Consider the following 19,431-nt stretch of genomic DNA (forward strand, 5'->3'; position numbering starts at 1 on the left):
TAGCCTTAGTATTATGTTCAGACTTTACTGGTTGCACAGTCTTTGTAAATAAATACATATTAGCATTACCTTTAAATCCAGAATGGATTCTCTTTTTAGAGTCATGTAAATCAAATGAACTGCACAACAAAAATAAGGCGTCATGTCATGTTGCTATATATATAGTTTATATCTGTTTATTCTGTAAGAACACAAGAAGAATTTTCATAAATAATTCGGTAGACCCTCGTTATAACACATGAGGACATAGAAATGTCATGCAATATCGAATTGTTTCATACCATTCTGTGTACAGTACAGTATCTCAATACATAATACTGTACTGTATAGGGTTTGGGATTGCATCCCATCTGTGTATATACAGAGAGTGTTTGGTGCCCTTCATGCTTCTCATGCTACATGGGAAATATGTTCTACACACAGCATTTAGTCCAACAGTAATAGAGGCTGTCCCCAATACTGTATATGAACTTAATGTGTTCCTGAAGATGTGTTTGTAAACCAGATGTTCTTAAATTTGATCACCAGACCCCCACTGAAACAATTATATAATTAATTGGTCTCCAGATGCAAATGGAATTTTAAATAGGCCTATACCAGATAATAGTTGTGAGATACAGCAATTTGCTCCAATGAGCTAAACACGAGCTGAATATGTTTGACGTCTTTTAAAATGATCACAAGAATAGGAATGGACATAATGGCATGTAGATCCAAATATATGAAAGGGTTCCACACCTGAAATACCTTTCATGAATCAAAGTTTATAAATAAGACAAATTTTTCCCAAACACTTCCATTATAAAAGCTATGTTCCTAAAAAAAAAAATAAAAAAAAAAAAAATCTAGAAAACATGTTTTTAATAATTTTTTTTGATGTACTGTACAATGAAAGACAAAATTCATGTCGTAAAATTTGGTGAAAACATATGCCGAAGGGCTAAAGCTTTTGGTGCGCTCTGCCTTGTGGTATGGTTCTCATAATGTTTCATGAGTTTTATTTAATCTTCGGACAAAACCGCGACACGACTTTTGTCTTTAATTGTACATGACGATTATTAGTCAATGATAAATGTAATAAGTTAAATACGTATGTACAGTACAGTAACATTTTTATATTTACAAGAAACAGGAGCGCTTGAAACTTGAGGTGATGTGGCTCAGTTAACCACACTTAATGTGTTGTTTTCAGTTTGTCGTCCCTTATTTTTTTCACCACCTAACAGTTTAACACTTAACAGTTTACTAGCCATTTGGGGGGTTGGTCTATCCAGTGTTAGTACAGGAGGAAACCAGACTCTGGGAAACTTGTGATGTTTGGCAGAATCACACTAGATAACATCCTTCTCACTTGTGTCTGGTCCAAGTAGGATTCAAACCTTTGACATGTTGGGGAGAGATATGCGTGTTACTGTTGTAATTGTGCATACCGGTATGTTTTCCACATTTTGAGCTGTGTGGCAAAAGTGGCCATTTGAACCACAGTGGCACTACTGTCAAAATAAAATTTTGAGACCAGTTTGTTTACATACAAAGTCTACCACATATGTTTCAGGCTTCAGCAAAATTCTTAACCATTAAATATCATGAGTTGCACCAAGCTTACTTAAAAATATTACAGGTTTTGTATTACCTTCTCTTGTAACATTCTTATAGCACTGGACTTGTGGAATTTGTGGTTTTGTTTATGGTATGAATTAATGATGTAAACTGACCAGGTCCAATACAGGAATCCCTGAGATGTCTTTATCTTTCTGAAGCTGTAGGAAGATAAAGAAAAAATCATAACTTCAGGGTTTTCATTTTTTCTTCATAACGTTTTAAAATTTATAGACTGAAGCTTTATAATTGGGATCTGCCTGTAAAGTATTAAGGAATTTTTTTGGTTTATGATATAAAATATAGTGTGGAAATGTATTTTATACAAAATAGTCATATTTCAGAGAAGGATTCATTTTATGAATAAATAGGTTCAGTTGAAGTGATTAAGAGATTTTTGCTCTTGACTTTGTTAAATTAGAAGATGATAATTTCTTGTTTTATGGTAAAATAGATGATGGCAATTTATGTTTTTATGCCAAATTAGAAGAATATGATAACTTTTTGTCTTTTGATATGTTAAGCCTTTATTTTTTCCATTTACAGGAAAGGTGTCACGGAAGAGTGTATGTAGGGAAGAGATCTCGAGGCATTGCTTCTCCATAACATCATTTGATGGTGCAGCTGAAGCTCTCAAAAGGTGCATTTTCATAACAGTTTAGTTTTCAATATTTTATTTTGTTGATTGTTTAAATCAGTTCGTTTTTATGTCTGACATTATCTTCTTAGCAGCCACCTCAAGGGATGAGGGCTGTAGGTGGCTGGGGGTGCCATGTTTAGGGGTGTGATGAGCAATGGAGTTCCACATCAGCAGGAAGTTTCCAGGTATGGACGACCAACTGCCACTGTATTTATGGACCAAGCAGGCCCAACAGTTTCAGGCTCAGCAGCTGCAGGCTCAGCAAATACAAGCACAGCAGCTGCAGATTGAACAGGTGCAACAGGTACAGCAAGTTCAGCAGGTCCAGCAGATTCAGCAGATACAGCATGTTCACCCTGAGACAACTGATGGTAAATACACTTGTTTGGAATGTGGTAAGACATTTTCAAAACGAAGCAGTTTTGAGTACCATAAGAAAACACACACTGGTGAAAAGCCTTTTCGGTGTGAAGTATGTGGAAAGGCTTTTGCAAACAATCGTAATCTTGTAGTTCACACACGAATTCATACAGGCGAACGTCCATTTGAGTGCCAAGAGTGTGGAAAAGCCTTCACACAAAGAAGTATGCTCACAGTCCATCTCAGAATTCATACTGGGGAGCGACCATATCTATGCAGTGAGTGTGGCAAGTCTTTTTACCAAAGTGATCACCTCACCAAGCACCGTAGGATTCATACTGGAGAGAAACCCTATTCTTGTAATGAATGTAGAAAAGCTTTTTCAGATAGTAGTGCATTGAGACAGCATATAAAGAGACATCAAGAGGTAGGACCTTTTAACTGTGAATTCTGTGAAGAAATATTTGAAAAGAAAGTGGCATTTGATTTACATATGATGGAACATAAGGGCATAAAACCAGAGGAATGTGATGAATGTGGGAAGCAATTTCCTACAAGAGGTCTTCTTACAAACCACAGAAGGACTCACTTTAAAGAAAAAGCTTTTAAGTGTGAACTTTGTGACGAAGAATTCATGAGGTTGGTAACACTAAAGAAGCATGTCAAGTATGCACACGGTCATGGTACAGCAAGTAGAGTTCCTCCAATTTATGATGATAGACCAATTAGAAAACCCTATGGAGAGTCTAAACCATTCAAATGTGATGAATGTGACATGACTTTCACCACAAATGGCAAGTTTCTTGCTCACCAACAAACACATCGTCCAAATAAACAGTACAAGTGTGAAGATTGTGGCATGTGCTATGCAAAGAGCTACACTCTTGAAGTTCACAGGCAAATGCATACAAGTATGTCTCCAGTTATTCAATCTTCACCTTTAACAACTGTTACCACCATTGCTTCCGTCATGCCTGTTTTAACCATACCTGCCTCTGTGAATGTCCCACAAACATCCAACAAGATTACAGCCTATGTTAAAGTTCCACAGCGGCCAATAGCCGTCAAACGTGAACCACGCTATGATGATCCTTTGGCTGTGGCCACTGCAGCCGCCCAGGTGACGCCAGATCTTGTAGAAAGTCTGACTATACCAGAGCAACATCAACCGTATAATTACCACTACTCTGTCCAAGGGAAGACAATGTATACTACAAAGTTTCGCAAGTGATTTACAAATATTTGTCAGGGCAGACCGGGATGGAGATAATGCTTGCAATATGCACAAAGCTAACCTTAAACACTTCTCTGAAATTCTGATGTAGTTTGTCCACATGGGTAAGAGAGATGCATCCTGGTGACTAATGGAATTTTTCATTAAAGGTAAGGAAGATACCAGCAAATCTGAAACAAGACCAAACTGGGGTAATTTGTAGCCAAGATGCCTCACCTCTGTATCTAATGTGGGTTGTGGTTTGCAATTTTCACTTTCTCAGTAGTAAATTTATTTACTCTTTAATGTGTTTTTTGTGTCTTAAGTCTTTTAATTGAAATAATGCTCTGCATAACTAACTCTAATTTTGAAATTTAGTTCATAAAAATATGAATGGTTACCGGTACACAGTTTGTAAAGGTTTGCCAGTATCTCGTATTAAAGGGTAATTTAGAGAACATTGCTGTACTTCAATACAGTGACAAAGATGATGGCAGGTATTGTACTGTACTCTCTTGGGAAGGTCAACAATAGAAAACAGTGTACTGTTGGTGTTCAGTGAGGCTCTGTTCAAGTTGGGTATATTCACACTTTAATCTTCCAAAGCTTCATGTTTTAAGAAACTTGCTCACAATCAGAAGTTGATAATGAATATCCATGTTTAGTTAAGGGGAGGTTCCTGATGACAATCTTTTTTATGATCAGTATTGAATATTTTTTACTACTTTTTTTGAGTCGGGTACACATCCAAGCAGTTTTTCAAGTACAGGTACAATAATCTTGATTTTGTTATTTAATTCCTGAATGGAGGAAATAATCAAAAGCATGTATTCAGTGGTGTCACTTGCCATATATTGAACTAAAGATATAAATGAGATATTTGGAACTCTTGAGACATATTACATAGACTAGGAATTTAACGATGTTCAGTGGCAGCCATATAGGGTGCTCAGGATGAGGGGTGCACAGGGGCCCACGAAACCCTAATCTGCCAACTTTAAAGAATTTGCTAACAAGTAGTGGTAAACTGAGAACAGCAAAGTTTAACAGCATATGTAAAGGAACAGCCATTAACAGCAACTTATCAAAGATTAGATGCATGGGGAACTGAAGAGTGATTCAGATCATAAGACGAGATTTGTGTTTAATGTTAGTACTGTACAGTACTGTATTGACAAAATCATTTTGCAACAAGCACCGGCTCAATGGTATTGAATAAGTAACAAGATATTTTTCACTGTTAGCACCACGGTAATTTACTTTATGTAATACCTCTCATGAGGAAATGAGAAAGATATCTTCTGTTTTTGAATTGACAACCAAACATTTACTGTAATTAAATATCACACTCCTGTCAAGTTACTATGAAATCATATAGGTTTTGAGCACTTTCTTATCTACTTGTTATCTTGTCATCAGCTGAAGTCATTTTCCAAACCTTAACTGATCCAAGACAAACCTTAGATATAACTTTGTACAAGACACTTTCAGTATCAGCTGATCTCTTAATGTTTGTAAAGAGTAAACAAGCACATGTGGAGATTCCATATTTATTCATTGATACATTTGTTTGTCTTAAAACAAGAAAGAAAAAATTTTGAGTTGTAGTTGTTCTTCCAGTAGACAATACAGTAACAAACACACCAAGCGAGATTCCAAAAACAGTTGTTCTGATCACTTGTCTTTAGGAAGATAGTTTTGAAATTTTGTTGAAAATTGCAGTTGATTTTTAAGTTCAATTTAGTTTTAATTGAAGTTGAAATCTGTATTTGAACACTACCATGTATTTATATTTTATAGTTATATAATTATAGTAATTGAATTACGGTCACTTAATGCTGTAATGTGTTTTGTATATTATAAATCAGGAAAGAGTAGTACGTATACAGTATATATCATGTATTTACAGATATATGCATTTGAAATAATTTCTAACCATCTTTTAAATTTTTGCTATATTGTTGTACTGTATTTTGTTTGTATATGTGCATATATGATAAATACAGTTACTAAGTTACTATATGTTCCACTAATTTTTGGGTTTGATCTGTACAATAGGTACAGTATAACCAAACTGGTACAGTTCCCTTATTCTATTGGCTATCATCATACAGTATTGTACCTGTACTACATTTGTGTCATGCAGAGGCAGGAAGGGGGGGGGGGTCTGAAAATTACTCGGTACAAAGGCCCACAACTTAATAAGACTGCCATTGGCAAAGAATAGACCTCTTCTACCAGTTGTTTCAAATTGGTATTGCAAAATTTATTACACACAAAAATAGGTTTGAAAACTGTTAAGATTATTGATTAAATAATTATATTTTTTAAATAAATAAGGAGCAACTGAGATAAAAGAGCCCTCCTTAATATATAGAGGCAAGTTTGTTAATAATTTTACCATGTAATTGAACAAACTACATAATGGGATTATTAAGTAATGAAGCATCAGCTCCTCATGCCCACTCCAGTAGATTTACAAAATGGATTTACATAGATTTCTGTATTTGATGGCAATCAACTTGTGGTCACTTTCCCAACCATTTGTTTTGTACAAGTTTCATAGATACTAGACACTTAGAGAAGGTGTAGTCAATTATTAACTTTAAGTAGAAAATGGAGAACAGAGATTGAGGCTCTTGTAATTATTTTCTATCTGTTTACCTTTCTAACTACTGTATTGGTTATTTGTACAGTACTTGTAATTACCCTGGGGTTAATGGGAGGTACCAGACCTATAAGAGGTCTCCATTGCATTTCCTAAACCTAGTTAATGGCTGCCTCACATACCATTCATGGTATTACAAGAGAAATGAGGTTGAATTAATTATTCATTGATATTGAAGAAAATTAGAGTTGAGCTTCCAGTGAGTGAAGAATGTATAATAACATGCCATTTGTGTCTTTAACTCAGATGGCTTATATATTTTGTGAAGACCCAAAGGTTGCTAGTGTGTACAAGATCTACTTTTGAAGTTTCAGTATCTTCTGTGGGACGTCATGGGTTGAAATATCTGGCACCACATTGCATTATAACCCCGGTGTGGAATCAATATGAAATACGTAGTAGCGTGTTGGATTTATTCTTCACCACATTTCAGATTTTGCGATCATGTTTTTTTTAACTTGTGTCAAAACATTTTAAAATAACATCAGTTTAGTAGGTATTGTCATCTCCCACAGTTTATTCATAAATTGTTTGATTTAAAACTAAAAAGCTAAGAAAACTTTTGTACTACACTTTTATAGATGGGAGACCATTATTAAATTGTGGTACTAAGTGACAGTTATCTCAGAATAGCTGCTTCAGGACTCTTGGGTGATAGATCATATGCTACCTCATACCCCTTATTGTAGTCATTTATTCTGGCATTACACACACACACATTCTTAACTATAAAAAGAACTTCTCCTTATGGCATACATTGAGATGTGGTTTAAGAAGTAAATTAAGTCATGCTGTGCAAAAATAAGAAATTGGTTACACTGAAAATATCACTGCCCAGAGCTGATTACAGTACAGGTTGTACCTCTCTAGTCCGGCAACCTCGGGACCTGACCGGTGCCGGACCATGGAAATTCACCCATTTCCTGGATAGATAGTGACTTGTGCTTATGCTTGGAAGCACTAGCACCACTTTCTCTGCATCATGGTCTCTCTGAAGACATATTGAAGGGTTAAATGTCGTATAGTAGCTTCTCAAATTTCGTGAGTTTTTAATTCTTAACGTATTTTATTGGAACACACAAAAAAATAAATAAATAAAAATTTTGACGGCGGAAACTTGAATTTCGACGGGTTTGAACGGCCCGCCAACGTGCAGACGACGTGCATAATCGTGTAAACAGCGTCATTTCTCTTATGTACAAAAGATTCATTATTGTTTATTACTGAATGTCTTTTTTATTGAATTAATGTTTATGTGTGCAAAATGAGCAATACAATTCATTAATAATACGTAGAATATTAAAACACACGAGGAAATGACACAGCATTGTTTTCGTTGATTACAAAACCAGTGACTGACTGGTTCTACATATAAAACTGAAGAAAATAAGACCTTGGCTGTAGCTGTAGTAAAATTAATATGATTGTTTTAAGTAATGTTACTTAATGTTAATAAATGGAACAATAGAAGTAGCTAACGATAATGGTAAAGAAAAAAGAGAGATCGCATATGTAAGTGCGCATGCGCACACGTGAAAACATATCGTCATTACTTTACATAAGAATATGAAAGCAACACTTATTTACTGTTCATATATATTTTAATTAATGTTTCTGAATTTGTTTTTATTGAATTAACGTTTGTGTGTGCAAAATTAACAATACAATTTATTAATAATACATGGAATATTAGAGACGAGACGGCTGCCGGCATTGTTTATGTTAAAGCTTACAAAACCAGTGACTGATTGGTTCTACATATAAAACTGAAGAAAATAAGACCCTGATTTTAGCTGTAGTAAAATTAATGTAAAAAAATTACTATTGTTGTTTGAAGTACCTGTAATGTTATTTAACATTAATAAATGGAACAATATAAGTAGCTAACCATTAATGGCAAAAAAAAAGTGAGACTGCTCGTATGTAAGTGCGCACATGTGAGAACATATAATTACTCTACATAAGAATATGAAAGCAACACTTATTTACTGCTCATATATATTGAAGGGTTAAATGTTGTACTCTGTATAGACAAGCAGAGAGAGAGAGAGAGCAGCCGAATTGCCGGATGTAAACAAACCTTAATTTCCCGCGGCTTTGTTGTTTTTTTTTTAGGGATTAGCCCACCCGGGCATAGGTCACTGACCCACATTGGGGCCTGAGGGGCAAAAATTTAATACTCCTGTAATAATAATAATAATTCAGATAAAAAAAAAAAAAAAAAAAAAAAAACAGCTGCCCCTCTACCTATTGGATAAACTGAAATCGCTCCGGACCACGGGAGTTTCCGGACCACAGAATGCCGGACTAGAGAGGTACAACCTGTATAACCATATATCACTGTCCATATGCTTACTATGCAGGAGATTGTGTACTGTTAAATGTTCAGTATACTGTACACTGACAAGACAATGTAAACATTGTTTTCTACAGTAAGATTAGGTAAGGTGTTATGTGACTTGTGAGTAGGTATGGTGTTGTTTGATAATTTTGTAAGAGGATATTGTGTTATTTGATCATGTTATGGGGCAACAAAACTGATTTGGCACAATTAGTTGATAATTGTTGAGGGAGAAGGTGATCATTGTTTATGTTCTACTTATCTGTTGTTGTTCATTGCTCTGTATCAGTTTACTTTATTACTTTACAATCACTAGATTGTATCTGATGAGGAATATATATTTATGTTTTTACTTGTTTTGAATATGATAAATATTAGTGATGTACAGTAATAAGACTTGCATCAGAGTTTATTTTATACTTTCTTGTGTTGGTTTAGATGCTTTTAATGTGTTTGTAATTGAAAGAGTCAGTGATTAGGGATCATGAAAGGCAAGTGAAACTTATACTGAACTTTGTAATTACTGAAAAAAAATATGTGAAAAAGAATGTGAATTTTATTGTAGCAAAGTTTGCTAATGTGAATAAAAGATTTATATAAGCTTTTAGATGATTAACCTTTCTTAGATGTAATGTACTGCATATGCAGTATTGCTTTGTATTAATTATAAATTACCAGCCAAAAGTATGATCACCTTGCTTTTCATGACCTCCCATCATAGGTGGCTGATACAAGGGCTTTTGGAGTTACAGTAGAATCCTGGTTATCTGGCACTTCTGGGGATTGAGTGGTGCTAGATAAAGAGATTTTCCGTTTTGTTGAACCTCACAAATTCATGTCTCGGAAAAACAGACGTCTTTAACACTTATTCCACTCTATATAAATGATGTGGCTAAGAAATAAAGAAAATATAAAAACTATAAAATAAGAAAAATTATGATCATGGGTATGTATATGTGAGAAGTGAATGTGTGTGGAGGTGGTGGGTTGCTGGGCTGTAACTGCGAGGCCATGCTCCCTCCCGATGTGACATCACAGCATACACACAGCCAGTGCGATAGCCACATGTCTGAGTCAGCTAGGTGACTATCTGAACTTCAAGTTTGTGTTGTATTTTATGATATGCTATGTATCGTTTTTATTGTTTATCATAACAGTGTCAACTCATCCCTGTTGTGCACGGTTTTCAAACTTAACAATTCTAGCTGATTTTTGAGAAATTTTTATTTTATTATTATTTCATTTTGGTGCCGGTTAGTTGAATCTACCGGTTACATAGATATCAGATAACTGGGATTCTACTGTATATTCTTCAGGGAGGCATCAACTTGGTTCATAATTATACTTGCTTTTGATAATATTTTCATATGACTTTAATAATTTCACATATTTAGCTAACCATCACCTTTAAAGATGGGGATTAGAGGCAAGAGTTGCCACTGAAAGAAGAAAGTCTGTCGAATACGTCACATTTGGAAGTTGTTTGGGCTCTGCCTTACTGGATCCAGATGCAGTTCCCCATAGTCAGTCACAAGCACTCTCTGTTACCTCCAGGGAAGGTGTCCCAACCATCTGGATGTAGACACAACTTTAAATTAGGAATTTTAGGATCAATCCTCTATGGCTCCATCCCCTCCACCAGATGGTTACTAAAGACTGCTCCTCTAGTTAATGTGACAAGCACACTAATAGGGCGTTAACTGTCTACTATAAGAAGAGAAGACCTACGTGGATATTGACATCACTAATGCCTCAATGCTACACAGGACATCCTCTTAAGACTCAAAAGTATGTCAGTACAGACTCCTTTTTTGCTGCAGGTCACCCAGTTGTATTAGTTTGATTCCTCTCATAATTATAGAAGATATATATTTTTTGGTAGCTTCTCTCTTTGCCTTTTGATTAAGAATTGATATACAAACTGGCATGACTAGAAAAAGGAAAGGATTTGCATTTAGGCTGAACTAAAAGAGTCTCATTCTTAAAATCTTAAACTTCTTTGCAGACTTACCCATGCAAGATTTAGCCTAGTGGACACAAATCTCTTATTGTTCCTAAGATTGTGAAGCTCAGCCTCTTCTCAATGCATGCTTAACAAGTAGGAAAGTTGCCTTCATTGCTGTCATTCCCAGATTATCTATTACACAGGAATTGATGGCAGAGTTCTCTCACAAAGACCTAGTATGGTCACATTTGTAAACTGCTAAATTATTAGCAGACAATCTATTCCTCTCAAGACTCTTAATACTTAAGACCATCACCAAAAAGCTGAGAAAAATTTGGCATAAAAAAGTGGGCCCCATTACAGTACATTGCAGACTAAGCCCTTGGTACATATGGAGACTGTGGCTGGCACAGCAGTCTACTTCTATATCTCATATTATTTATTCAAAGGCTAAGAGACTTGATCTAAAAACCAGTAACAGAGGCCTTATATTGAGTCCAAAAAAAGTTACAGAAAATAAAAGTGTAACAAAGACAAAACAAGAAAAACAAAATTAACTTACTCTGACCTAGAGCCCAAAAAATAAAAATAATCAAAGAAGGGTTCTGCCATATTAGGAGGAGGAAGGCTCAAGTCCAGATCTCACACCATTTGGCTACTAACATCAACCAAAGAAGTTATGATATAAAGGTATTACACCTTTCTCAGAGAGCAGGATGGGTGGAGGGAGTACCTGTACAGTATACCCTGGCTATCCCCTTCATAGCATTGAGCTTTATAGGAAAAGCTACCACAAAACTCTTGTCTGCAATGAAACAAGGGTGTTACCATGCCAGTGGGTTATACTTTTTACTTTACTTTTATCCTCTTCACCACTGATCGGCTCGTTAGCCGCTTGGGCGATCGGTCATGTCTCTGATTACTTTTCCTTTTCTTTTATGGCTAAAAGGGAAGAAAGCTTCATTAAGCCTTTCCACAGAAAAGTTGCATTTTAGATGAAATTAAAATGAAGACACTTCTACTTTAGCCTGAAGATCAGGCTGAGAGGAAGAGGTTTGTTAATTTACCTTTTCACCACTGATCAGGTTACTAGCTGTTTGGGTGGTTGGTCTGTTCTTTTTTACTTTGTTACAACCTTCATTGTCCATTATTTATACAGTACAGGAGGAAACCTAGAGAAAATCTGTGATGTTTGGTAGGGTCAAACTGGATAACACCCTCTCACATCTGACACCGGTCAGGAATTGAACCAAAACACATATGTCTAAAAAGACAGTGCCTCCTCTGCTGTGTCATGGGTCTAAGGATTGCTTCCCCTCAGGAGAGCTTTGCCCTTTATGTCCTTGATTATCTTTGCTCTGAAATGCAATGAATGAAAAGTTGAAGCATGAGGTTACTTTTAGCTGAAGATACGGCAATAGAAGAGGATTCCAGAGCATTCTTCCATTTCATAGATACAGCACTTTATTCCTGAGGAAAAACTCCTGTTCAATTGTCTGAATTTTATGAAGAATAGACAGACTTGGGAAAAGATTGTATCAGTTGCTTTATATCAGCACCTCTCAAAAAGTTATCTTCACAATCCTCTTTTTGAATCTTGGCTGAGCCATGAAAAAATCCAGGACCGGAAAGTAAAGGAAGTTTTCAGGTTGAACTAAAAGAAACTCCCAGTGAACTAAACAACAGCTATACAAACATCAACTGGATACGTTATCTGATCTAGAGGAAAAACACTGTCCAAAAGTTAATGGGAAAGTAAATTAAAGAATGTCTGGCAAAGACAGCTTTTACAGAGCAAATTTAAGCCAAAGTTAATGATGTGTGGACTGTTCTCCCAGCCCTTTCCACAAGGGACCTTTCCAACAGTGGCAGCAGCTTTAATACACTTCAACAGGTCCAAGAAAATAATGCAACAAAGCTCATGTTTCTGGGGAGAATCATCAGTGAAGAAACTTATGGTACTGTATCACATAACACTAGGCCAGAAGAAATCTTCCTTCCCTACATCCCTCTTAAAGAGTCTACAAAAAAAAGAGGGTTGAACATCAAAACATTCCCATATCTTAACCCACACCGGACAGTCTCTGATACTCAGCGATAAAAGCACACGTGAAGATGTATCGAGTAACTGATTGTAAAGTTAAGTTACCCCCATAATGCAGTCTGGCCTTAGACAGCTCCATTAACTGACACACTAGCTGGAACCATTGATTAGACATTTAGCAAAGCAAAAACAACCCTTACAACAAGACCAATGAAGGCAATATAAAGTACACTGTATGCCTAAATTTTTTTCATACTGCCATGAGCTGTGTAGGTCCAGCCTAAACACCTCTCAAAAGATGCAAGTAATAATGGGATCCATACATTTAGCTTTTGAAAACAGGAGATGTGGCTGGCAGGCATTTGGTACAAAGTAGGTGGCTGGTAACTGATTTTGGGGATCACATCTGAATATAACAGTGAAGGTCAAACAATTGCGAGATGAAATGCAAACAGGTACTGTACTTTGATATCACATTATCAATAGATTTCATGCTTTCATTGGTAACTGTTTCTTCTAGTCTTCCTCTCTTAAGGACGATGGCTGCAACAAGAAATTCCTGAGTTACTTAACAGTTCCTACTGACCAGTCTTAAGATTTCTAGCAGAGGGTGGAGGGCTATAATGATCTTTTTAGGTGCACCTGTAACAAATTCATGAAGATGCTGTCCAAATTATTCACAGTCATTGATGAAAATGGTGACCATACCTTTGTGTATTTTTATTTTCTGGTGGTGTTGTAAATAATAAATCACAGCAAATTTCCGCTTTTACTTTACTTTTATCCTCTTCACCACCGATCGACTCGTTAGCCGCTTGGGCGATCGGTCACGTCTCTGTTACTTTTCTTTTTCTTTTATCCTCTTCACCAAATGATCGGCTTGTTAGCCGCTTGGGCGATCGGTCACGTCTCTGTTACGCACTGTTGGCAAGTACTGGACATGCACCAGCTCTTGAATGTACCTGAACCTGCTCCAGTGTTGGTCAAGAAGCCGCAAGTCCAGAAAACTGTGAGGGCAAACTTTTTCGTTGTGAGGGTTGTAAACTCTTGGAACAATCTACCAGAAAGTGTTGTGACGGCACCGAATGTGAGCTCTTTCAAGACCAGACTTGACCAACACTGGAGCAGGTTCAGGTACATTCAGGAGCCGGTGCATGCCCAGTACTTGCCAACAGTACGTAACAGAGATGTGACCGATCGCCCAAGCGGCTAACGAGTCGATCGGTGGTGAAGAGGATAAAAGTAAAGTAAAAGAAGTCTGCTCACTTTTTTGTTGCTCAGGAAAAGTTTATAGATTGTATAAGGTCTTACATTTAACAGTACTGTAATACCCTTTAAGGTGCTTATGAATGACTGAATGACTTACTGTCGAAATTTTTGAATACAAATTCCATTTGTAACCCAAAAATACAGTACTAATGTAGTGATAAACAAATTACTGTATGTTAATCATTCATTTACCTATGATAACATAAGAAACATTGTATCATTACAAGAATAATAAGAAGTCACACGATTTTTTCTATACTTCCCTCTCCCCTCCCTCCCTCCTCTAGTTTGGCATTCGTAGTACAGTATTTATTATGTATTTATAAGTTACAGTAGTACAGGATATATTTTTTGTGCATCATGTTTACATCTGTTAATTTTTCTTATCACTGCTGACCTGAGAAAATTTTATTCTATCTCATTTTGTCTTCTACCATAAAACCTTCCTGTAACTTATAGCTTACATTTAGCAGAGATGATAAGCTGAATTAATCTTTGAAGATTTATTAATTACCCAAGCATTTAATCGGGCAAAATAATTGGTTCTATAGTACAGTACAGTATACACAATACTGTACAGGGTATATTTAATATGAATTAAGTTAAACTCAGGGCTAATTCTTAGTCTTATTTTACAGGTGACCTGATCTTCAGGCTGATGACAAGTTTACACAAAATACTGTACCTACCTGTAACTACGTCAACTATGATGCCCATCATCTTTCATTTCTTTAAGGATGAACTCATTATTTAACACCCAACCAAAGTGAGTAAATATACATGAGATGCCTTGAAATTGTCAAGAAATTAAATAATGACCATGTCTCTGCCTCAACAAGTTAGTGTGCCATCAATGTCTGTGGCAGTAACAGTGTCAGTTGCTGTACCAGGTGTCCATGTGTCAGTCCCAGCTCTCAATGTTGCAGGAAAAGATGATCAGATGAATGTTTACTTCTGGAATAAATCACAGGAAAATCAGGATGCAAAACCTCAAGTCACAGGTGAAGGTAAGTATGAATGCATTGTCTGTGGTAAGTCTTACACACAGCGTAGTAGCTTTGAATATCACAAAAAGACTCATAGTGGTGAGAAACCTTTTCCTTGTGGGAGTTGTGGTAAAGCATTTCTTAACAAAAGTAGTTTAATTGTGCACAATCGTATTCACACCGGTGAAAGACCTTTTAGATGTGAGGATTGCGGTAGAGGCTTCACACAGAATAGTATGCTCAGAGTTCACCGCCGTATACACACTGGTGAGAGACCTTATGTTTGTTCAGAATGTGGTAAAGCATTTTATCAGAGTGATCATCTTACTAAGCATAAACGTATACATACTGGTGAAAAGCCATATAGCTGTGGTGAATGTGGTATGGCTTTCTCAGACAGCAGTGGATTGAGGCAGCATGTAAAAAGACATACAAAGATGGGTCCTTGGATATGTGAACTCTGTGATTTAGTTTATGAAAAGCGCACTCCTTTTGATCTGCACATGATGCAACACCGTGGTGAAAAACCTTTAGAGTGTGATGTTTGTGGTAAGCTGTTTCAGTATCGCTCCACACTTGATCTTCATCGAAAAACACATTTTAAGGAAAAAGTTTTCAAGTGTGATATTTGCGGAGAGGAGTTCACCGGTAAGGTTCTGTTACGAAAGCACATAAAGCACGTCCACACTGAGAGATATTTCGCAAAACGTTTTGCAGGTTGGATGGGTGAGAACAAAAATACCAAGTCACATGGAGATTCAAAACCACTTCGGTGTGACCAGTGTAGTTTGTTATTCAAGGACAATAGCAAATTTCTTCTCCACCAAAAAGTCCATCGTCCAGAGAAGAATTTTAAGTGTGAAGTGTGTGGTATGGCATTTGCTAAAAGTTATACTCTTGAAGTCCACCAGCAAATGCATCCACATGTTGCACCCCTTGTTGGTACTGCAACATTAACTGAAATTCCTTGTCAGGGTATTCCCACAACAAGCACAGGTGTAATGACCCTTACTCCACTTTACCCTGTAACTCACCAAGCACCAGTTGTGACTTCAGAGACACCACTGGTACAGCCACCCCCTGTGGTAATGCCAGGCACCAGCAAGCTTCCAACTTATGTAAAAGTCCCAATGCGTCCCATTGTTGTCAAGGGCAAACGAAATAAACAGTGGTGACTTCCCACTGTGCTTGTATGTGTTGTTTTATATATGCAATGGATATTCAGTATTTGTTATAACACTGCAGTGTATAGTTACAATCTGGATTGTTGGTTTGTAATCAGAGTAATATTAGGAATATTATTAGTACAAGTACCCTGTATATCAAACAAACAATATATGTACTGTATTATGTTTGAGAATATACTCAAGACTACTGATGTGATACTCTCCTAGAATAAGAATTACAGTATGCTTACTGTAGTCCAGTTGATAACACTGAGCACAAATGGATTTTGTGCTGTAAAGTTATACATTGGTAAACTTATAAAGTTTATCAGTGTAATGACCAAATAATGTCTTTCAACTAACATTTCTGTTTTACTTGACTTTAAACTATTTTTATCAGAACAAAATTTTATGTAATGTTCAGTGCAGCATCATTGTACAAAAACTTTCAAGGCTTGTAAAGGTGCAAAAGTTGTGACTTGTTAATACAAGTCCCGATTAATAAAATTAATGCCAGTGAACGTAGTACACATTTAATGTTTTCTGAGTGTATGCAATTTCTTGCCAGAGTTTTATTCAAGGAAAAACTTATTGTCAAAAATGGAAATACAGTTGTAGTGCATTTAAACTGTTGAAGTTGATCAAAATGCTGACCAAATAATGTCTTTCAGATCTTATTCCTACATATTTAGTTAGATTTAAGAAATTTTATGACAAATGATCTACGGGTGCCCAAGTTATCCGCCAGCTAAACTCTTTGTTATTAGAACCCATAACGCAGACTAAAGGAGCAGTTAGTGTTTCCAGATATAGTCACTCTTAGATCAAGCACAGTAAACTATAAACTCCAAATTTTAGTTCTTTATGTACTGGATCTACATTTTAGCTTAAAAAAAATGGAAGGCCATTAGCTCATCCACTTACATCAAGGAACATCTTAATCAAAATACTCTGATTCTGAATCAGAATTCTAAAGGTTAAAACTTGTAATTTCTGTTTCAGAAATGGTTATTAACACATTAGAGGGCAGTGGTGCACTCAGGTATTTTATTCTGGTTTACACGAGACGATTTTATTCAACCGAGAGAAACCCCTACCCTCTATAGGGTTAGAGTCATTAAACTGAAGCAATGAAGGTGCACAATCTCAAGGGCCTAACATATTCAATGGCTTTCCTAATAGGTATATCATTGTCTTCAATCCTGCATTGAGAAGCATAGTTGTCAACTTAAACCTTCCTATACAGATACTCGAGTGATGAGTTCACGCAAACAGACTGTGTGTCACAGGGAAGTATTATTTTACCATTAAATAGCAGTTAGAAGCTGGCTTATAACTTATGTCATCTACAGTACATAGGTGATAGATGAAGATTTGATCAAATCTTGTTTTACGACTGAGGCTCTAGTGGGTGTTATAGCAGTTTTCCCTTCTCCCAAGACCATGAAGTGAAGTGGCTTGGCACTGAGTGGGTGTGATCAAGTGCACGGTAATATATTTGATATGTTATGACCTTCTGTCTTTAATGGTAACAACTATTTCTTGGAGAGACCTTGAAACATTCTGGTTAGTTGGTAGGAGGCATAAATTTCAGTAGTGTATCCACTTTTTCAAGGTGTTTTTTATTGGAGTGGAGGGTGGCACTGTAAACTGAAGCTGAGCTGATTACATAAGTCACCCACTGTGGTTTCAGTCATTAATTGATATGTCGGGATCAATCCTTCATTTTTACTTATCCAGAGATTAATTTGTAAAGTTTAAAAAGTTGCTTCCCACAAAAAAATCAAGGATGGCAACTTTACTTTTATTTTGAAATTACATATTCAGTACAAGCCATGTAGCAAATAGTGTGATAAAAATTAGCTGCATTGATGTCAGTAAACTTAGGTTATATTTTGAATTTTGTGAATTGCTTGTTTTAAATGTTAGAATCTTATGAATAGTGGTGAAAGGTATGATGTGATCTTTCAAGTACACTTGAGAAAATTTCACAGCCCTTTTTAAAAATTCTGCTTGGCATAATTACCATTCATGCCAAAAAAGATTATCAGAGATCTTCCAGTGTGTAAGACCTTACACAGTATAGATAACATAACAAAGATGTTGAGATGTTGCCATCACGTCCCAAGTCATTATTACTCTCAAGATAATTAGTTTGTGATATGAATGGAGTACAGTAGTGTTTAGTGCACTTGATTTGCATGAAATGTGATTACAGTACTGTACTGTACTAAAAAATTAGTGAAACATCTTTGTCAGGGGTATGACTTTTAGGGAAGTTAGCAACTTAAAAGTTAAAAAATATATTACTGTATTAATAAGTATTAAAAAAAACTCAGATTCAATATACAGTTTTGGTTACATAGGGCTGTTGTTTATATGAAATTTATTGGTGCTAAGCTGCCATTGAAATTTAATTACGTATATATATATATATATATATATATATATATATATATATATATATATATATATATATATATATATATATATATATATATATATATATATATATATATATATATATATATATATATATATAAATACTGTATAATGTTTGAGTAATTAATAAATATATCTAACATTTCAAGAATACCTGCATTGTCATTTTGTAGACCACCTGTATTCTTGTTAGTTCATACAGGTTTTATCGTGTTAAGCAAGAGTACAGTATTAATAAATATTACATACATTATGGAGTACAGTATAGCAAATGAAACAGATTATTATGAAATCAAACCACAGTAACAATGGATAGAAGAACCAAAGTTGTGGATGAATCTTTTAAACGCCAACTCAGGCCTGTGGTGTGGGATCTCATACCAAATTCCTCTTAATTTCTTGCCAATATCCAGTCTATGAAGGCTTGAGGTTAAGTGGACAGTGCTGCCTCTTACTCATTACTTACCAGTTTTAGTTTATGCTTAATAATTATTTTATACTGTATTTAGTATTTCAGGGATCAAGGTGGGTGTTTATATTTGGCAGGAAGGAAGGTTTGTCAGTTTATATTGTTATCCATCTTAACACTATACAAGCTTTACATTAATTTGATCTTTGAATATAACTCACATGAATTACTGGTGGCAACTAAGTTAAGTGATGTTGGTTTACATTTCCTAGAGCTGAAGGTCTAATGTTTCAGTTTTGAGGAAGTTTGGTTAGTACACAGACTCAGTCATCTTTCCTTAGTGAAACTT

At 35.8% G+C, this 19,431-nt stretch overlaps 1 protein-coding gene across 8 annotated transcripts in view; it reads left to right on the forward strand.

The window, feature by feature from the left end:
* Positions 1 to 19,431, forward strand: part of LOC121857784 (ubiquitin-conjugating enzyme E2 S-like) — a 70,493-nt gene that overhangs the window by 4,750 nt on the left and 46,312 nt on the right. For 3 of the 8 annotated variants that reach the window (XM_042353986.1, XM_042353988.1, XM_042353987.1), the window contains exons 3-4: positions 2,146 to 2,239; positions 14,718 to 14,845. Coding sequence is in view for 5 of the 8 variants with exons in the window: in XM_042353981.1 (XP_042209915.1) it covers positions 2,394 to 3,830 (1,437 nt within the window). In the remaining 3 variants the exon portion in view is untranslated. Of the gene's footprint in view, positions 1 to 2,145; positions 4,883 to 14,717; positions 18,648 to 19,431 lie in introns of those variants that run through there. The other 5 variants (XM_042353981.1, XM_042353983.1, XM_042353982.1 and 2 more) reach the window with 2 other exon arrangements.

Source organism: Homarus americanus, unplaced genomic scaffold (genome assembly GCF_018991925.1).
Source record: "Homarus americanus isolate GMGI-L3 unplaced genomic scaffold, GMGI_Hamer_2.0 scaffold16712, whole genome shotgun sequence".
NCBI lineage: Eukaryota > Metazoa > Arthropoda > Malacostraca > Decapoda > Nephropidae > Homarus > Homarus americanus.